This window comes from Myxine glutinosa, chromosome 6 (assembly GCF_964187855.1).
Source record: "Myxine glutinosa chromosome 6, kmMyxGlut1.1, whole genome shotgun sequence".
Taxonomy (NCBI): Eukaryota; Metazoa; Chordata; class Myxini; order Myxiniformes; family Myxinidae; genus Myxine; species Myxine glutinosa.
In genome coordinates, this window is record NC_136266.1 from 38,838,414 (window position 1) to 38,853,566 (window position 15,153).

The 15,153-nt window shown below is 43.7% G+C and overlaps 1 protein-coding gene across 30 annotated transcripts in view; it reads right to left on the reverse strand.

Annotated features, from left to right (window-relative positions):
- LOC137429699 (transcription factor 12-like) overlaps window positions 1-15,153 on the reverse strand; it is a 386,392-nt gene that overhangs the window by 94,793 nt on the left and 276,446 nt on the right. For all 30 annotated transcript variants that reach the window (XM_078779753.1, XM_078779765.1, XM_078779766.1 and 27 more), the window contains one exon: window positions 3,369-3,418. In XM_078779753.1, the coding sequence (XP_078635879.1) occupies window positions 3,369-3,418 (50 nt within the window). The remainder of the gene's footprint in view (window positions 1-3,368; window positions 3,419-15,153) is intronic.

A 15,153-nucleotide genomic window follows, 5' to 3' on the forward strand; every position in this document is an offset into this window, starting at 1 on the left:
AGACTTCTTTCAGCATCTTGCGGTCTGCTCTCGGGCTGAACTTGCTGGGGCGGCCTCGCCTGAACAAGTTGGCAGTTGTTTGGAATCTTCTCCACTTGTAGATGATCTTCCGGACAGTCGAATGATTGATTTCAAATTTTTGGAGATCTTTTTAAATCCCTTCCCAGACTCGTAGGCATCTATAACCTTCCTTCTGAAGGCCTCAGAGAGCTCTTTTGATCTCGGCATGGTGACGCCGTACACTTCAACAACAAAGAGCAAACCAAACTAAATGTCTGAGGTTTAAATAAGACAGGTTCCTCCAAGATCCTCTCTAACGATGTTCTAATCATTTGCACCTGAGCTGGTGCACCTGATTCTAATTTTAGGTATTTGAAGTAGTGATAAATGTCGGGGTGTACTTACTTTTTCCACATGCGAAATTTGCATTTATGTTTATTTAAATTATACAATGGACTAAAAAATGTAAATGTTTCATGATATTTGTGATATTATATCACCTTTATCTATCAATATTGTTGAAATGAAGATCAAATAGCTGTATGTTGAAATATGTTGAAAAAGTCAAAACTTTACATGGGGTGTACTTACTTTTTCACGTGACTGTACCTTTTGTGGACAGGTCCTTGTATCTGAAACGCATCATAAAGGGACAACACCACCTTCCACCCCCAGACACGATAAACCAATAAAGTCGCCCCCTAGAGTTCAGAGCCTGCAACAGTGACATACCTCCGAGATGTCACCACCCACCTCCCCAAAACCTACGTGTTTTACAGTTGGACCTGCAGTTACCATTTTGGCCATAACAGCAATTAACAAACAAGAACGGCACTCAGGAGAGAGCATACCTCAGCCAGGCTGAACAGTCTATGTTATGTATCACTGACAGGCCGGATCTGGAGCCGGACCTGAACCAAAATTTAATTGGCTTGTTCTTGTCAACGACCGAACTCATCCACCAAATTTTGCATTAATCCATCCGCAACTTCTTAAATATAGTATCATATTATACTGAATATTGTTTTTGGCTACATCTCTGAATGATGAAAAATTACTTGGAAATTACTTTTTTTTTTGCTCATACCCAGTTTTGGATATTCACCAAAATCGAATCAACTTGTCCTTGTCGCACACCCAAGCTGTCCACCAAGTTTCGTCCAAATCTGTCCACAACTTTTTGAGATATTGTGCTCACAGACAGACAGAGGTGAAAACAGAACTTCCGTCCACCTTTGATGGTGGAGGTAACAACACCAAGGGAATACAGTCTTCTTCTCAATTCACCATGGCACGTGTCTCAACATGGGTTCTTAGCTGGTGCTCTTTTCCAGCAGGGCTATGGTGCTGAGAAAACCTGGCCTTCTCACTTTCAGAAAGGAAATACGATATATTACCAAAAGCTTTGGGACCATAATGGAGTATTCAGAGTTACTTAATCACAACTGTTTCTTCTGTTTGTAATACAGTGTCACTGCAACTCAAACTTTGTACAAATGTCAGCCTTACTACTACACTGTTCCTCCTTCAGAGGAAGTGGAATGTCTTTCGTGAATTGTGGAATGGTCGCTCTGACCATCAAGCAGCGATCCAAAGCAATTCCAGAGCAATTTGATTTGGTTTAAATCGGGTGTCTGGGCTGACCACAAGATTTTCAACATCGTTCTCGAACCATTTCCTAGCAGACGTAGATGTACGGTAAGGTGCGATGTCATGCCGGTAGATGTGAGGGCTATCACAGGTGTAATGCATCAAAGCTGACAATGCGATGTTGCCTAAAATGTCACTATAATACTCCATTAGAAAGCAAATGCAGTTTGGCAGCATGTATTTCAACTGTGGGTGTCCCATTACTTTTGGAATTAAAGTGCACAATAACCAGGTCAGAAGTCTCAGTTCTAAAAATGCCTTAAAGTATACATTACCTGTTTGAACCCAAGAGCTTTCCCACTCAAACAATCATAATGCGAGTTTGCACCGATACGGTTCCACTTCACCAAAACCTCAAAGCAGCAAAACCTCTCTCATTTCACAGTTCTTTATTTCCATAATCAGAGATTTAGAAAATAGTGATGCCAGACACTCCAGCCTGAAGCAGAAGCATCATTTTTGGAAAATGCGATCTTCCTGATAAGGCAAAGCAAGACCAGGTCTGCAAGGGGAATGGAGTGCCATTTGAACTTTTCAAAGGTATCATGCAGTCACGTTGGAGAACATTCAGAACGAGGTTTTCCCTCAACTGGTGAGGTGTCTTTACAATCAACAGAATAGGGGCTGACAGGATGGCCGAGAGGTACACACACTCGCCTCGAAGCTGTCTAGTCTGGGTTTGAATCCCGACCCGGCTTTACACTCTCATCCTTGTGTTTCGCATGCAGGATGATTTATCAATGAGTTCCGTCCCTCGGATGGACATTAAACGGGCATCCCGTCTGCCAGTATTCGTTGGTGGACGTTAAAGATCCCACAGTGTCTTTCGTGAAAGCCTGGTGTTGGCTTAGCGGTTAGGGTGCCGGCTTGGGATCCTGGGTTTGAATCTTTGTCGATCGCTGAATTAATGCCAGGGGGGTTGACTCAGCCTGTCATCCTTCCAAGGTCAGCAAATTGAGTACCAGTTCACTGGTAGTTCCCTGTGTGTCGCGAGAGGCGACTAACAGGGTTGGCGACAGGAAGGGCATCTGGCTGTAAAATATTGCTTCAAAAAAAGGGGACCAAGGTGCCCGAAAAAGGCCAACCCCTGGAAAAAAATGGCCTCTAAAGGTGTTTTTTATTTTTATTTTTTAGTGTCTTTCGTGAAGAGTGGTGAGCTATTGACAGCACTATGGCCAAACTTTAAATTCCTGCCCTAACCTACAGAGGGCACTGCATAAGCGGCACAGCCACACCGCAGCCAATGATGCTAGCCACAGCCTTGTGCTACACACGAACAAAGAAGAAGAACCAACAGAATAAAAAAAATATTTAAAATAACTCGACAAGAAACAAAGGTCACATATGTCCATTATAAATAACTGCGAGCGATGAGCTGCTGCTAGGTCAACCACCCAGCTTTGAACTTGACAATAAGTGGTTGGGAGCAAATATAAAATAAGCAACATCTAAACGGCATTTCAGCCGTCCAGAACAAAACAAACGACAATGACACCGTACCTTACAAGGCAGTTCCTTTGAAACTGACAAATGAAAAAATGAAATCATACGAGCAGGAAACACCAGGATTGACATCATAACTAAGCTTCGTCTGCTTTCTCCACGATTATGTTCTAATCTTCGGGCACAATCCTTGAACGGACCAACAAGGCATATGTAATGCTCAACAAATCTATTAGGACAGGAGCTTGTGTAGACAATGTCACACGGATACTCACAGATGAGGGCAGGCCTGGAGGAACTTTTCGCACTTTCTTGCTTTGCACTTCTGAAATGAGAGGGGGATAATGGGGAGAGGGGGCACCAAACTGGTCATCACAAGTTCTACAAACAGGGAAGAAGCAGAAATTATGATAAACGAGCGACACTTGCACCAATATTGAAACAGAATTTTGTCATTCTTTTAGAACAACAAAACTGAGGACACCCTATTTAACCATGGATTTAATTAAAGTATCCAATTCAACATATCACTAGCTGGTGCTGACTATTTGCAGTTTGTAGTAGGCCCATCAAATGCACTGGGCACATGGCCAAGCCCTACGAATGCAGGTTTGCACAAAGCCAATTTATCTTTTAACCCTTTACATGACAGGTAGCACCAATCTATGTCCTGTGATGACCCCACGATCTTACTTTATGAAGGAAACAACCCTCCAACCTGTTTGAGCAAACTTGCAGGCCAGCTGTAGGATTTAAATCGCCAACGCCAATGCAATGCCTGGCCCATTGGAAAAAGTCCAAGCATCCCGCACATGGTTTCGATGCCAGAGGCCTTTTGTCAGTTAATCCAAAAAACCATGGAAACCCGGAAACACGGACGCACTCTACCCATCACCCACGAGCTTGCGTGTGCCTGCAAGATTTGCAGCAAGGAATTTCTGCCAAATATACAGTCCATATTTTTTTATTAAAGTTATCGGTTTCCACATAGGAAAATGCTTACATAAGAAAATGTACTGCTTTCAAGGGGAGAGTGAACTCCACGCCCACGGCCCCTAACCACACACCTCCCCACCCCACATTGCATCTTCATAGAGTCATAAATTGTGAATAAGGAATGTTGCAGCTCATGCAGGCCGAGTTAGATACTTCTACAATTCGCCCATCGTGCTTGCACAAGGCGATAAACGAAGAGACCGGTGCACATATTAGCTTCATTCAAACATACTTATTCCAGGGTCATTCACAAATTCAGTTCTCAGAGCATTTTAAATAATCATCGCAGGAAAATGAGTAAAAACCCACAAACTGGAGCCAATGAGCACCAAACCAAACAAGAAGAAGAAGAAAAAAAGAAAAGAAAAGCAAAAGAACGGTTATTTGGTCCAAGAAAACTATCAAGCATTTCAACAAGACTGGCTTTTTTTTTTTTTTTTTTTTACAGTTTAGAGAAGCAAACATTTTCACCCAGCGTATTAACAAACGTTACAAGAAGGATGACATCAGGGGGCGTTCACACAGAACCAGACAAAGATGAACACACAGACAGAACCACAAGATGGCGAGACTGCCATCTTGTTTTGCGTTAGTCCAGAGAAAATCCAAACTTTCGATTGCCAAGGTCTGCATGAAGGCAAGTTAGTACACTATGTTGAAACTTCGAACTAGTTAATCCGTTTGGTACCATTAATTAGTAACACGGAGAAAGTTTGTGTGAACATGGCAGCAGTATTTTCTCTGGCAAAACTTGCTACATGAGGGAGTGCGACTTGCTATCTGAGGACAGCACAAGCAATGAGGGCAAGCTATGAGCGATTATCGAGCTGTTGTCAAAATGCTTGCTGTAGAACCAAGCTCGTCGTAACATGATCGTACCCACCAGAGGATAGGTAGCCTGATTCTCCGCAGGCAACAGTACTTCTGAAGCAGAATGCCGCATCAACAACAAAAAAAATGAACGCGACAGTAACATGAATCTCCAGGGTCCACCGATTGCTCGAGTGCGGCACCCACATGATCCACTGCCACCCCACCACCTCGTGACACTGACTTGTTTGCTCCCGGGCACCTGGCTAGTGTTAAATATTTTGATGTGAATGACAATTCCTGGAAATTAGTATGGACTGGCTCCTTTGGATTAATATGCAGTTTTGTGAACACAGCTGTAGTTTACTGGTTGCATCATTAACCCAGGGTGCAGCTATGCCTCCGACGCAATCCCCCTAGATAAAGACGCTTGTCCAGAATAGGGGCCAGAGAGCCAGCATACATTGGCCGACACACTTTCAAGAGTGTGTTGGGTCTACGATCCGCAACAAAGTGCGAGCAAATAGAACAGCCGGCGAAACATCCTATCTGAATAACAGCTACTTCCTACATTCAAACCATCAGGATGACCTTTTGTAGCCATTAGGACCATATTCGGTCAGGAAATGTACCCAGACTTCTCGGCCACAGCACCATGCCTACTATATACGAGCTGTCCTGCCATCTCCCATAACAAATGCAGTGGGAATTTATAGAAAAGTTATGGTATCACCAACATCAATTACTTTTCACCTACAAACAAATATCATTCAAAATCTCTTTATTGTGACAGAATCAGCAGCGACTGTGGAAAGTTTCAGTCATAATGGCTAGAAAATACTCATTTACATTATTTTTATCACCCACAGGTTGGAAGTCTTTCAGCAATTGGTAAACTAAGTATAATGGTAATTAATAAGTACTTACAACATTACGATTGTGTTACGAGAATGTGATATAAAATGAACATCGTAAAAATGAAATGTGTTCACATGTGCAAAAGTGCAACATATAGTCCAGAGATATGGCAGTAGTTTTGAAGTTGGAACATTTACAAACATGACAAAGGCTGAGAGAAATTTCTTATGGCATCAGCAGGCCAAGGACAGACATCAGATGCTGAAGTACAATTTCCAATGCACATTACAGCTTTTCTCCACAATCAAAACTCATCACATTCATGCTTTGCATATTTGCAGTTAAATTTTTTTATTTCTAACACATCAGAACTTGTCTCCTATATCCACCACCACTCATTAATTCAGCCTGGGAATTCTTCCACAGAAACCTGCTCTCTCCTATGCACACATTCATCTCATCTCGTCTTCAATTATCTTACCCATCCTCCCGCTCTTGGAACTCTGAATCCTGTGATGAGGCATTTGTTTTAAAACAACTTACATTCTCCTACTGGAAGGCAAATCCAACTGAAGACGACCTCAGATCATTCCACAAAGCTCGCAACAAGTCTCTACTCTCTGGAGAGCCAGAAACAACATCTGTCAATCTCAAGAATGAGCTTTCAAACTTCTCTCCCTCCTCTAAACCTGGTGGCGCCTTGTCAAGTGGGCGCCTTGTCAAGACATGGACCCTCTGCCCTCTCCAGTTATCTAGAGGATGCATGCCATCCAGTAGCGACCCATTCCTAGTAAGACTGCCTAAATCCAGAACCACTGCTCACCTCCACTCATTTATTCCTCTTTTTCCCCACCTTTAGAACCACCTTCCATACTCTCTTCAATCTCATTCTTCCCTCCAGGTCTTCAAGACAGCTGTTCACCACCATCTCAAGTCATCCACCATTCAAAATCATGATCTTTTCTACACCTGTTAAACCCCTACCACCCCCACATTTTTAAAACTTATGTATCCATATTGTCCACCCTTTGCGTTCTCCCTTACCTTTCATCATTACCTGCATCCCTTGTTTGTCCGTCTCCGTCTATTTTCTCCCTCTGCCCTGCTGGTGGCGTTTCCCCTTTCTCCTGCTGTTCCCTTTGTTATGTTGTGTCCTGATTTGTTCTGTCATAGCTCTTCCACGAGCTGAGACTGTGTAGTAAAATAAATAAAAATAATTCCCCCCCCCCCCCCACATTCAAACAATGCCCCCACATTTGCGGATTCGCAATTCGTGGCATTTTCCAGGAACGTATCCTCAGTGAATGTTGCGGCGTGACTGTACTTACATTACGATTGCGTTACGAGAATGTGATACAAAATGAACATCGGAAAAATAAAGTGTAGTCACGTGCAAAAGTGCAGCATATACTCCCGAAATATGACTTGTTTTGAAGTTGGAATATTTGCAAATACATTTGATACTTCAATTCCAATCTCCATAAATGGCACCTACATCATGTCAAACTGAAGTTATAAAGCAACAAAATGGCTGAAAAATAAAGTTAGCAATACAGTGCCTTCAGAAAGTATTCACAACCCTGGAATTATTTCACGTTTTGTTGTATTACAGCTTGAATTTAAAATGGATAAAATTGAGATTTTGTGTCCCTGATCTACACATAATACCCCATAATGTCAAAGTGGAATTTTTTTTTTAAATATAAATTTTACCAAAATTATTAAAACCAAAATCCAGAAATATCTAAGTTACATAAGTATCCAACCCCCTGAGTCAATACTTCCTAGAAGTGCCTTTGGCAGCGATTACAGCTTCGAGTCTTCTTGGCTATGTCTGTATCAGCTTTGCACATCTGGGTTTGGGGACTTTCTCCCATTCTCCCTTGCAGATTTGCTCAAGCTCTGTCAAGTTGGATGGAGAGTGTCAGTGAACATCAATCTTCAAGTCCTTCCACAGATTATCAATGGGATTCAAGGCTGAACTTTGGTTGGGCCACTCAAGGACTTTCATGTTCTTGTTCTGAAGGCATTCCTGTGTTGCTTTGGCAGGATGCTTGGGGTCATTGTCCTGTTGGAATGAAAATCTTCACCGCAGTCTAAGGTCTTTTGCATTCTGAAGCAGGTTCTCCTCAAGGATTTGGCTGTATATGACTCCATTCATTGTTCCCTCTATCCTTAAAAGTCTCCCAGTCCCTGCCACTGAAAAGCATCTCCATAGCATGATGCTGCCACCACCATGCTTCGGTGTGGGGATGAGGGTGGGGGGGGGGGGGGCTGGGGGGGGGGGATGGTGTCAGATGGTTAATGAGCTGTGTTCGGTTTACATCAGACGGAGTGCATTGTATTCAGGCCAAAGAGTTCAATTTTCATCTCATCAGATCACATAATCTTTTGCTTCATGCTCTCAGTCTTTCACATGCTTTTTACAAACCCCAGGCATGGTGTCATATGCCTTTTTCTCCGGAGTGGCTTCCATCTGGCCACTCTCCCATAAAGCATAGATTTGTGAAGGGCTGCAGAGACTGTTGTCCTTCCGGCAGGTTCTCCCATCTCAGCCAAGGAACTCTGTAGTTCTGTCAGAGTGGTCATTCGGTTCTTGGTCACCTACCTGACCAAGGTCCTTCTTGCCCGGTTGCTCAGTTTGGACAGACGGCTAGCTCTAGAAAGAGTCTGGGTAGTTCCATATTCTTTCCATTTCCTAATGATGGAGCTCACTGTGCTCTTGGGAACTTTCAACACTCTAGAAATTGTTTTTAAAGGGGTTGAATACTTATTGACTCAAGACATTTCAGCTTTTCATTTTAAATTATTTTGTAAAAAATTCAAAAAACAAAATTCCACTTTGACATTATGGGGTATTATGTGTAGATCAGTGACAAAAAAAAAATCTCAATTTAATCCATTTTAAATTCAAGCTGTAACGCAACAAAATGTGAAAAAGTCAAGGGGTGTGAATACTCTCTGAAGGCACTGCAACTGCCATTCTTGTAAAACAAACACTAGAATGAAGTCGATGGCGTGCCGTTGCAGATCCCCATGCTTCCCATCTAAAACAAAGTTGAAAGGATGGCAAAAGGTTCCACCAGGAATGATCCAATATCAAATTTAGAGTTTAAAATTTTCCCCGTTTTGATCCCTGTGACCCCATGTCCCCACCCCCTGGGGCATGAACCAGGGTTCAAATCGAAAAACTTGTTACGTGTTTGATGTGTCGCCCAATGTTGAATGTATGTCAAAAGTTTCAACAAAAATGTTTTTGTTCAAAAAAATGTTCAAAATGTGCCCGTAATTGCATTTTTCGGTATTTAACCGTTTTACCCCACCCAAGAGACCCCTGGTTGGGGCCAGAATGATACCGCTCTCGCACCTTATTGGCATGTGTTGATCATAACTACCAAGTTTGGTGAATTTCTGTGCAACCGTTTAGGAGGAGATAGCGTGACAGACGGACGGACAGAGAGAAGGAGCCGATTACAATATTCCCACATTTTTTAAATTGTAGGGATAAAAAGGGCGAGGGATCGAGGGTTGGGAGGAGGAAGAAACCTCTACAATTAAGTTTTGCTCATATTAAAAGCATATCAATATGTGATATTTTAAATGGCATATCTTCCTACAATTTGAAATTGGTCACTGGCTTTGACGCCAATACAATTTTTTTTATTATATGGACCCTAGGCTCAAAAAGCTACATATATCGAACAAACTGTTTCAGATGGAGCACTTCACCACCATTCGAGCATTTAAATTGCATCAAATGTGGCAATGAATGTGAATTGTTGCTCCCAGCTTGCCGGCTCGATGACAAAAGATACCATTTGCATTTTTGCCGCCGACATCCCTACCCCGTTCCGAATTCTGTGCGGGCATGGGCAACCTGCTAGCTAAAGGCAAAATATAATTGGGGAAAAAAGCCAGCTGTAAAACATTCCAATCTATTTTATTAATGGAGTGCACACGCGCACACACACAATGAGTAATTGCAACTGAGATGCATATAATACATATACAGTGCATTATTACAGTAGATGTACAAAAACAAAATTAACACGTAGTACAGTGCATTCGTATTTGTTATGGGAGGTATTTGCTTTTGTTCCGGATTCGTCACTTCCATTGTTGGGGTTTTCCTCCACTTGAAAGATTTCTGATTTTATGTACTATTATTGTCTTCCAAAGGTTTATTGTTTATGAACAGTTATCAAAAGTTAAAAAGGTTAACTTTAAATGATACTGGAAACTGAACCGGAAGACGACGGGAGAGAAGAGAGGAGAGGGCGGAGCGAGAGAGTCGGAGAAGAAGCTGGTTGCTTTGCGGTCTGCAACGAACGTTGTCGAGCAAGAGTCACGTACTTTGGGTTTCCTGGGAAAAAGGAATTCCTGCGATAAAGTTGTTATTGCTGTGACGGATCATCCTGCGTGTCAGGTTTGGCGTTAGATTCCGAAGAATCATCGCTGGGTCGTGACGACTCGAGAACCGCGAGCCGTCGGCCATTTTGACTCGTGCGCTTCGTGCGTCGAGCAGACTTTCCTTGCGTCGTCAACCGTTTCCACCGCTTTCAGACGTATCTGTGGTGTGTGTGTGTGCACCGAGGCTTTTGACGATTACTTTACGGCTCGCCGACCGTGAACAGTGAAAGTTCATACCTGGAGGGTGCCGTTGGATTTCCCAGTCGCCGTGAGTGCGCCTTTGTGCCGCTTTAACCACGTGACCATTTTCTCCACTTTGGGCCGCGTGTCTTTGCCTGTCCTCTGAACGAGATTCTGGTTTTGATTCGACATCGTTCCGTTGATCACTGGAGAGGACCAACTCTGAGCTCGAAGACGGGAATATAGAGACACTGGGGAAGGTTATTTTCCACTCACTTGGAGCACAGTGAGTTACCTCATGCATGTTAGCGGATGGTACCATCATAGGAGATATTGATTGTACTCTTGATTCCTATTATTGTTGTACTGTTATTTTTGTGTGATTTTTAATACAATATTTGTTTGTATTATTGGTGTTGGTATCATTTGCAATTGGTGTGGTTTCACCATTGATTTTTGACACAGGATAACATATTTTTCTGCCGTGGCTCCTCTCGGGGTTCGGAGGTATACCGAGACCAGGAAGTCGGGGAGGAACACTTAACAGAAATTGGGGGCTCGTCCGGGATCAAATTCCCTAAAAACATCCATTTGGGATTGATCCAGATTGAAATTGGGGGTTTGTACTGTAGGAAAATTGGGGGCTCGGCTTTGCTGATTAAATTCCATAAATCTCGGACGGTGGATTAAAGTCCTTAAATTTCGTCCGGGAAAGAATTCCCTGGCATTCCCAAATTTTCCAATTTTGGAATATTTTCCAACAGTCCCAAATTTTTCAAAAAACAAACAAAAAAAATATATATTTGTTTTGTTGAAATTTCTTGTGTGAAGGTTAACAGGTGCTAACGGATAGTCACCATGGAGTTTGACGCAGAGAAGTTTGCAGCGACCCCTAATGAGGCACAGTTCTGAGCGTTACTAAAATCGGAACTCTTGATATTGGCCAAACATTTTAGCTTGGAGGTCCGAGCTAAAATGAAGAAAACAGACATGCAGACAGTGGTGATAGAATCTATGGTGGAAATAGGAACATGGAAAGAGGGAGCCTTGGATTGGTTACCAGAAGAACAAGTAAATGTGGAGCTCCAAAAAATGGAGATGCAATTGCAGAGCCAGGAAAGGTTAAAAGCAAGGGAAAGAGAACTCGAGGAAAGAAGAGCAGCACAGGAGAGAGAATTCGAGGAAAGAAGAGCAGCACAGGAAAGAGAACTCCAGGAAAGGTTAGAAGAGAAAAAAGCAGAGGAAAGGAGAGCTGCAAGAGAACTCGAAGAAAGGTTAGAAGAGAAAAAAGCAGAGGAAAGAAAAGCCCAAAGGGAGTGAAGGGAACGGGACTCGGCGCTTCAGCAGGAAATTAAACTCAAGGAGCTGGATTTAATGAAAGAACAGGGAGAGGTACCATCCATGCTGACTGGTTCGACACCTAGTCAGAACACCTGGGATGTTGGCAGACATGTTCGGCTGGTTCCACTCTTCAATGAAAAGGAGGTTAGCCAAGTTTTTTTTACATTTTGAGAAAATGGCTCGAATGCTAAAATGGCCGGAGGAGTCCTGGACCGTGTTAGTGCAAAGTGTTCTGGTGGGTAAAGCTCAAGATATTTATTCGGCTTTACCGATTGACCAATGTGCAGATTATGGGATAGTGAGGAAAACCATTCTCAAAGCCTATGAATTGGTCCCTGAAGCTTACTGGGAAAAATTCCGGAACGCCAGGAAGAGGGAGAGTGAGACCCATGTGGAGTTTGCCAGAATGAAAGAAACCATGTTTGATCGGTGGTGTGATTCAAAAGGGGTCGGGAAAGACTTTGAACTATTGCGACAAATGATCCTGGTGGAGGAATTCCAACAGTGTGTCCATGAGGACATTAAAGTACATCTGGAGGAAAGGAAAGTACCAAAGTTGTATGAGGCAGCAACCATGGCAGATGACTATGCCTTAACACAGAGGATGAGGTTCCATAAACCTAACTTCCTGCCTAGAGTTCGCATGAAGAGTTATGATACATCCGGTGCGGAGAACGAAGATTCAGGGGGGCGGTCTAGAGATGACTATGAGGACAGATCGGATACCGCGACTCTTAGGGATCAGAGGTCTACAGTTCCAAGACGGACTTATCCTCCGGGGGGCTCGAGGCAGACCACGAGGTTCTCCTCCGGACCTACTTGCGCTTTTTGCCATAAACCTGGACACTTGATGTACCACTGTTATGCTCTGGAAAAGGAAAATCAGGAGCGGAGTTCGACTAGTACAACTCCGAATGCAATGGCAAATGTGAGAAATCGCCCTCAAAAGGGTTACCAACCATTTATTTCAGAGGGGTTTGTGTCACTGGATGGAGACTCGACTAACCCGAGACCTGTTAGGGTATTGAGGGACACAGCTGCACATCAATCTTTAATGCTTGAAGGCATTTTGCCATTGTCAGAGGAGACGGCAACTGGTGATAGTGTTCGTTTACAGGGGATTGGTGGCTGTGTTAGAGCTCCACTTCATGTCATCCATTTGGAGTCTGATTTGGTGTCAGGACCGGTCACCGTAGGTTTACAAGCCACTCTTCCTGTAGAGGGAGTATCTTTTGTTATCGGGAATGATTTGGCCGGTGGTCAAGTTTCTGGTAACCCGATGTTTGTTGAAAAGCCTAGTAGGAAGCGCCCTGAAGGGAGGAAGTACCCTGAAACTAAGTGTCAGCACACGCAAGTCAGGGATGGAGGCAATATTGGCAAGCTCTTTGTAGGGGGACTGAACTTCAAAACAAAGGAAGATGTTCTGGAGTCTGCCTTCAGCAAATATGGACCGCTTTTGGAAGTGCTGCTGATAAAAGACAGGGAGACACAAAAGTCAAGAGGGTTGGCTTTGTCACGTTTGAAAACTCAAAGGACGCCAGAGATGCAGAAAAGGATCTGAATAGCAAGGAGTTGGAGGGTCGGACCATAAGAGTAGGGAAGGCATTTCATAGGTGTCGAGGGGGCTACAGAGGAGGACAACGGATTCGTAGTTTTGGTGGTGGCCGCAATCGATATTATTATGGAGGCTCCCAGAGATACGGCAGCTCCCGAAGGAAGGATTATCAGAGTAGTGGCCGAGAAGGAGACCGCTATTCATGTGACTACAGTGACAAGCGGTCCAACCGTGATTATTATGAAAGTTCGGAGGAGCTGAAGCACTGAATGCTGCGGAGCAGCCGAGCCAAGATTCCTCCACGGATTAACCGTGAACGCCACGTTCCTAAAGGCGTCCATGTAGTGAATACTTCCAGGCCTCACCACCCAACCACCATGGAACCTGGCTCTCAGCTCGGCCTCCCGGAAAAAGTGCTGTAGATTTGCTTGACTTTGGATTTTTGATCACCACCCCTTAACCTTCATTCAAAAGAAACTAAAAGTAAAAAATCAGAGGGTGCTGAGATGGAGTTTGGCTTTGCAGGGGTTCAACTGGGAAATTGAACATGTAAAGGGCAGGGACAATGTCGTTGTTGATGCTTTGTCCAGAGTGAATTAACTTTGGAAAGCTCTGTGGGTTGTGTGAAAGGTTGTTGCTTTAATTTTGGGGAAATATTGATTATTGTTGCTCACGGGATTTGAGGATTTGGGTTGTGAGTTTACTTTTGTTTGTTTGAAGAGTTTGTCTGCAAATAAAGTTTTCGCTGTGTTCAAACTTTCTTTCTTGAGGGGGGGAAGTGTTCCGGATTCATCACTTGCGTTGTTGGGGTTTTCCTCCACTTGAAAGATTTCTGATTCTATGTACTATTATTGTCTTCCAACGGTTTATTGTTTATGAACAGTTATCAAAAGTTAAAAAGGTTAACTTTAAATGATACCGGAAACCGAACCGGAAGACGACGGGAGAGAAGAGAGGAGAGGGCGGAGCGAGAGAGTCGGAGAAGAAGCTGGTTGCTTTGCGGTCTGCAACGAACGTTGTCGAGCAAGAGTCACGTTCTTTGGGTTTCCTGGGAAAAAGGAATTCCTGCGATAAAGTTGTTATTGCTGTGACGGATCATCCTGTGTGTCAGGTTTGGCGTTAGATTCCGAAGAATCATCGCTGGGTCGTGACGACTCAAGAACCACGAGCCGTCGGCCATTTTGACTCGTGCGCTTCGCGCGTCGAGCAGACTTTCCTTGCTTCGTCAACCGTTTCCACCGCTTTCAGACGTATCTGTGGTGTGTGTGTGCACCAAGGCTTCTGACGATTACTTTACGGCTCGCCGACCGTGAACAGTGAAAGTTAATACCTGGAGGGTGTCGTTGGAGTTCCCAGTCTTTGTGCGCCTTTGAGTGCGCCTTTGTGCCGCTTTAACCACGTGACCATTTTCTCCGCTTTGGGTCGCGTGCGCCTTTGTGCCCTTTTGGGCGGCGTGTCTTTGCCTGTCCTCTGAACGAGATTCTGGTTTCGATTCGACATCGTTCCGTTGATCACTGGAGGGGACCAACTCTGAGCTCGAAGACGGGAATATAGAGACACTGGGGAAGGTTATTTTCCACTCACTTGGAGCACAGTGACTTACCTCATGCATGTTAGCGGATGGTACCATCATAGGAGATATTGATTGTACTCTTGATTCCTATTGTTGTTGTACTGTTATTTTTGTGTGATTTTTAATACAATATTTGTTTGTATTATTGGTGTTGGTATTATTTGCAATTGGTGTGGTTTCACCATTGATTTTTGACACAGGATAACATATTTTTCTGCCGTGGCTCGTCTCGGGATTCGGAGGTATACCGAGACGAGGAAGTCGGGGAGGAACACGTACCACTTTCTATTGAGCATGACACCTTGTTTTCATCGAGTTAAGCTCTCTCAAAAATCTG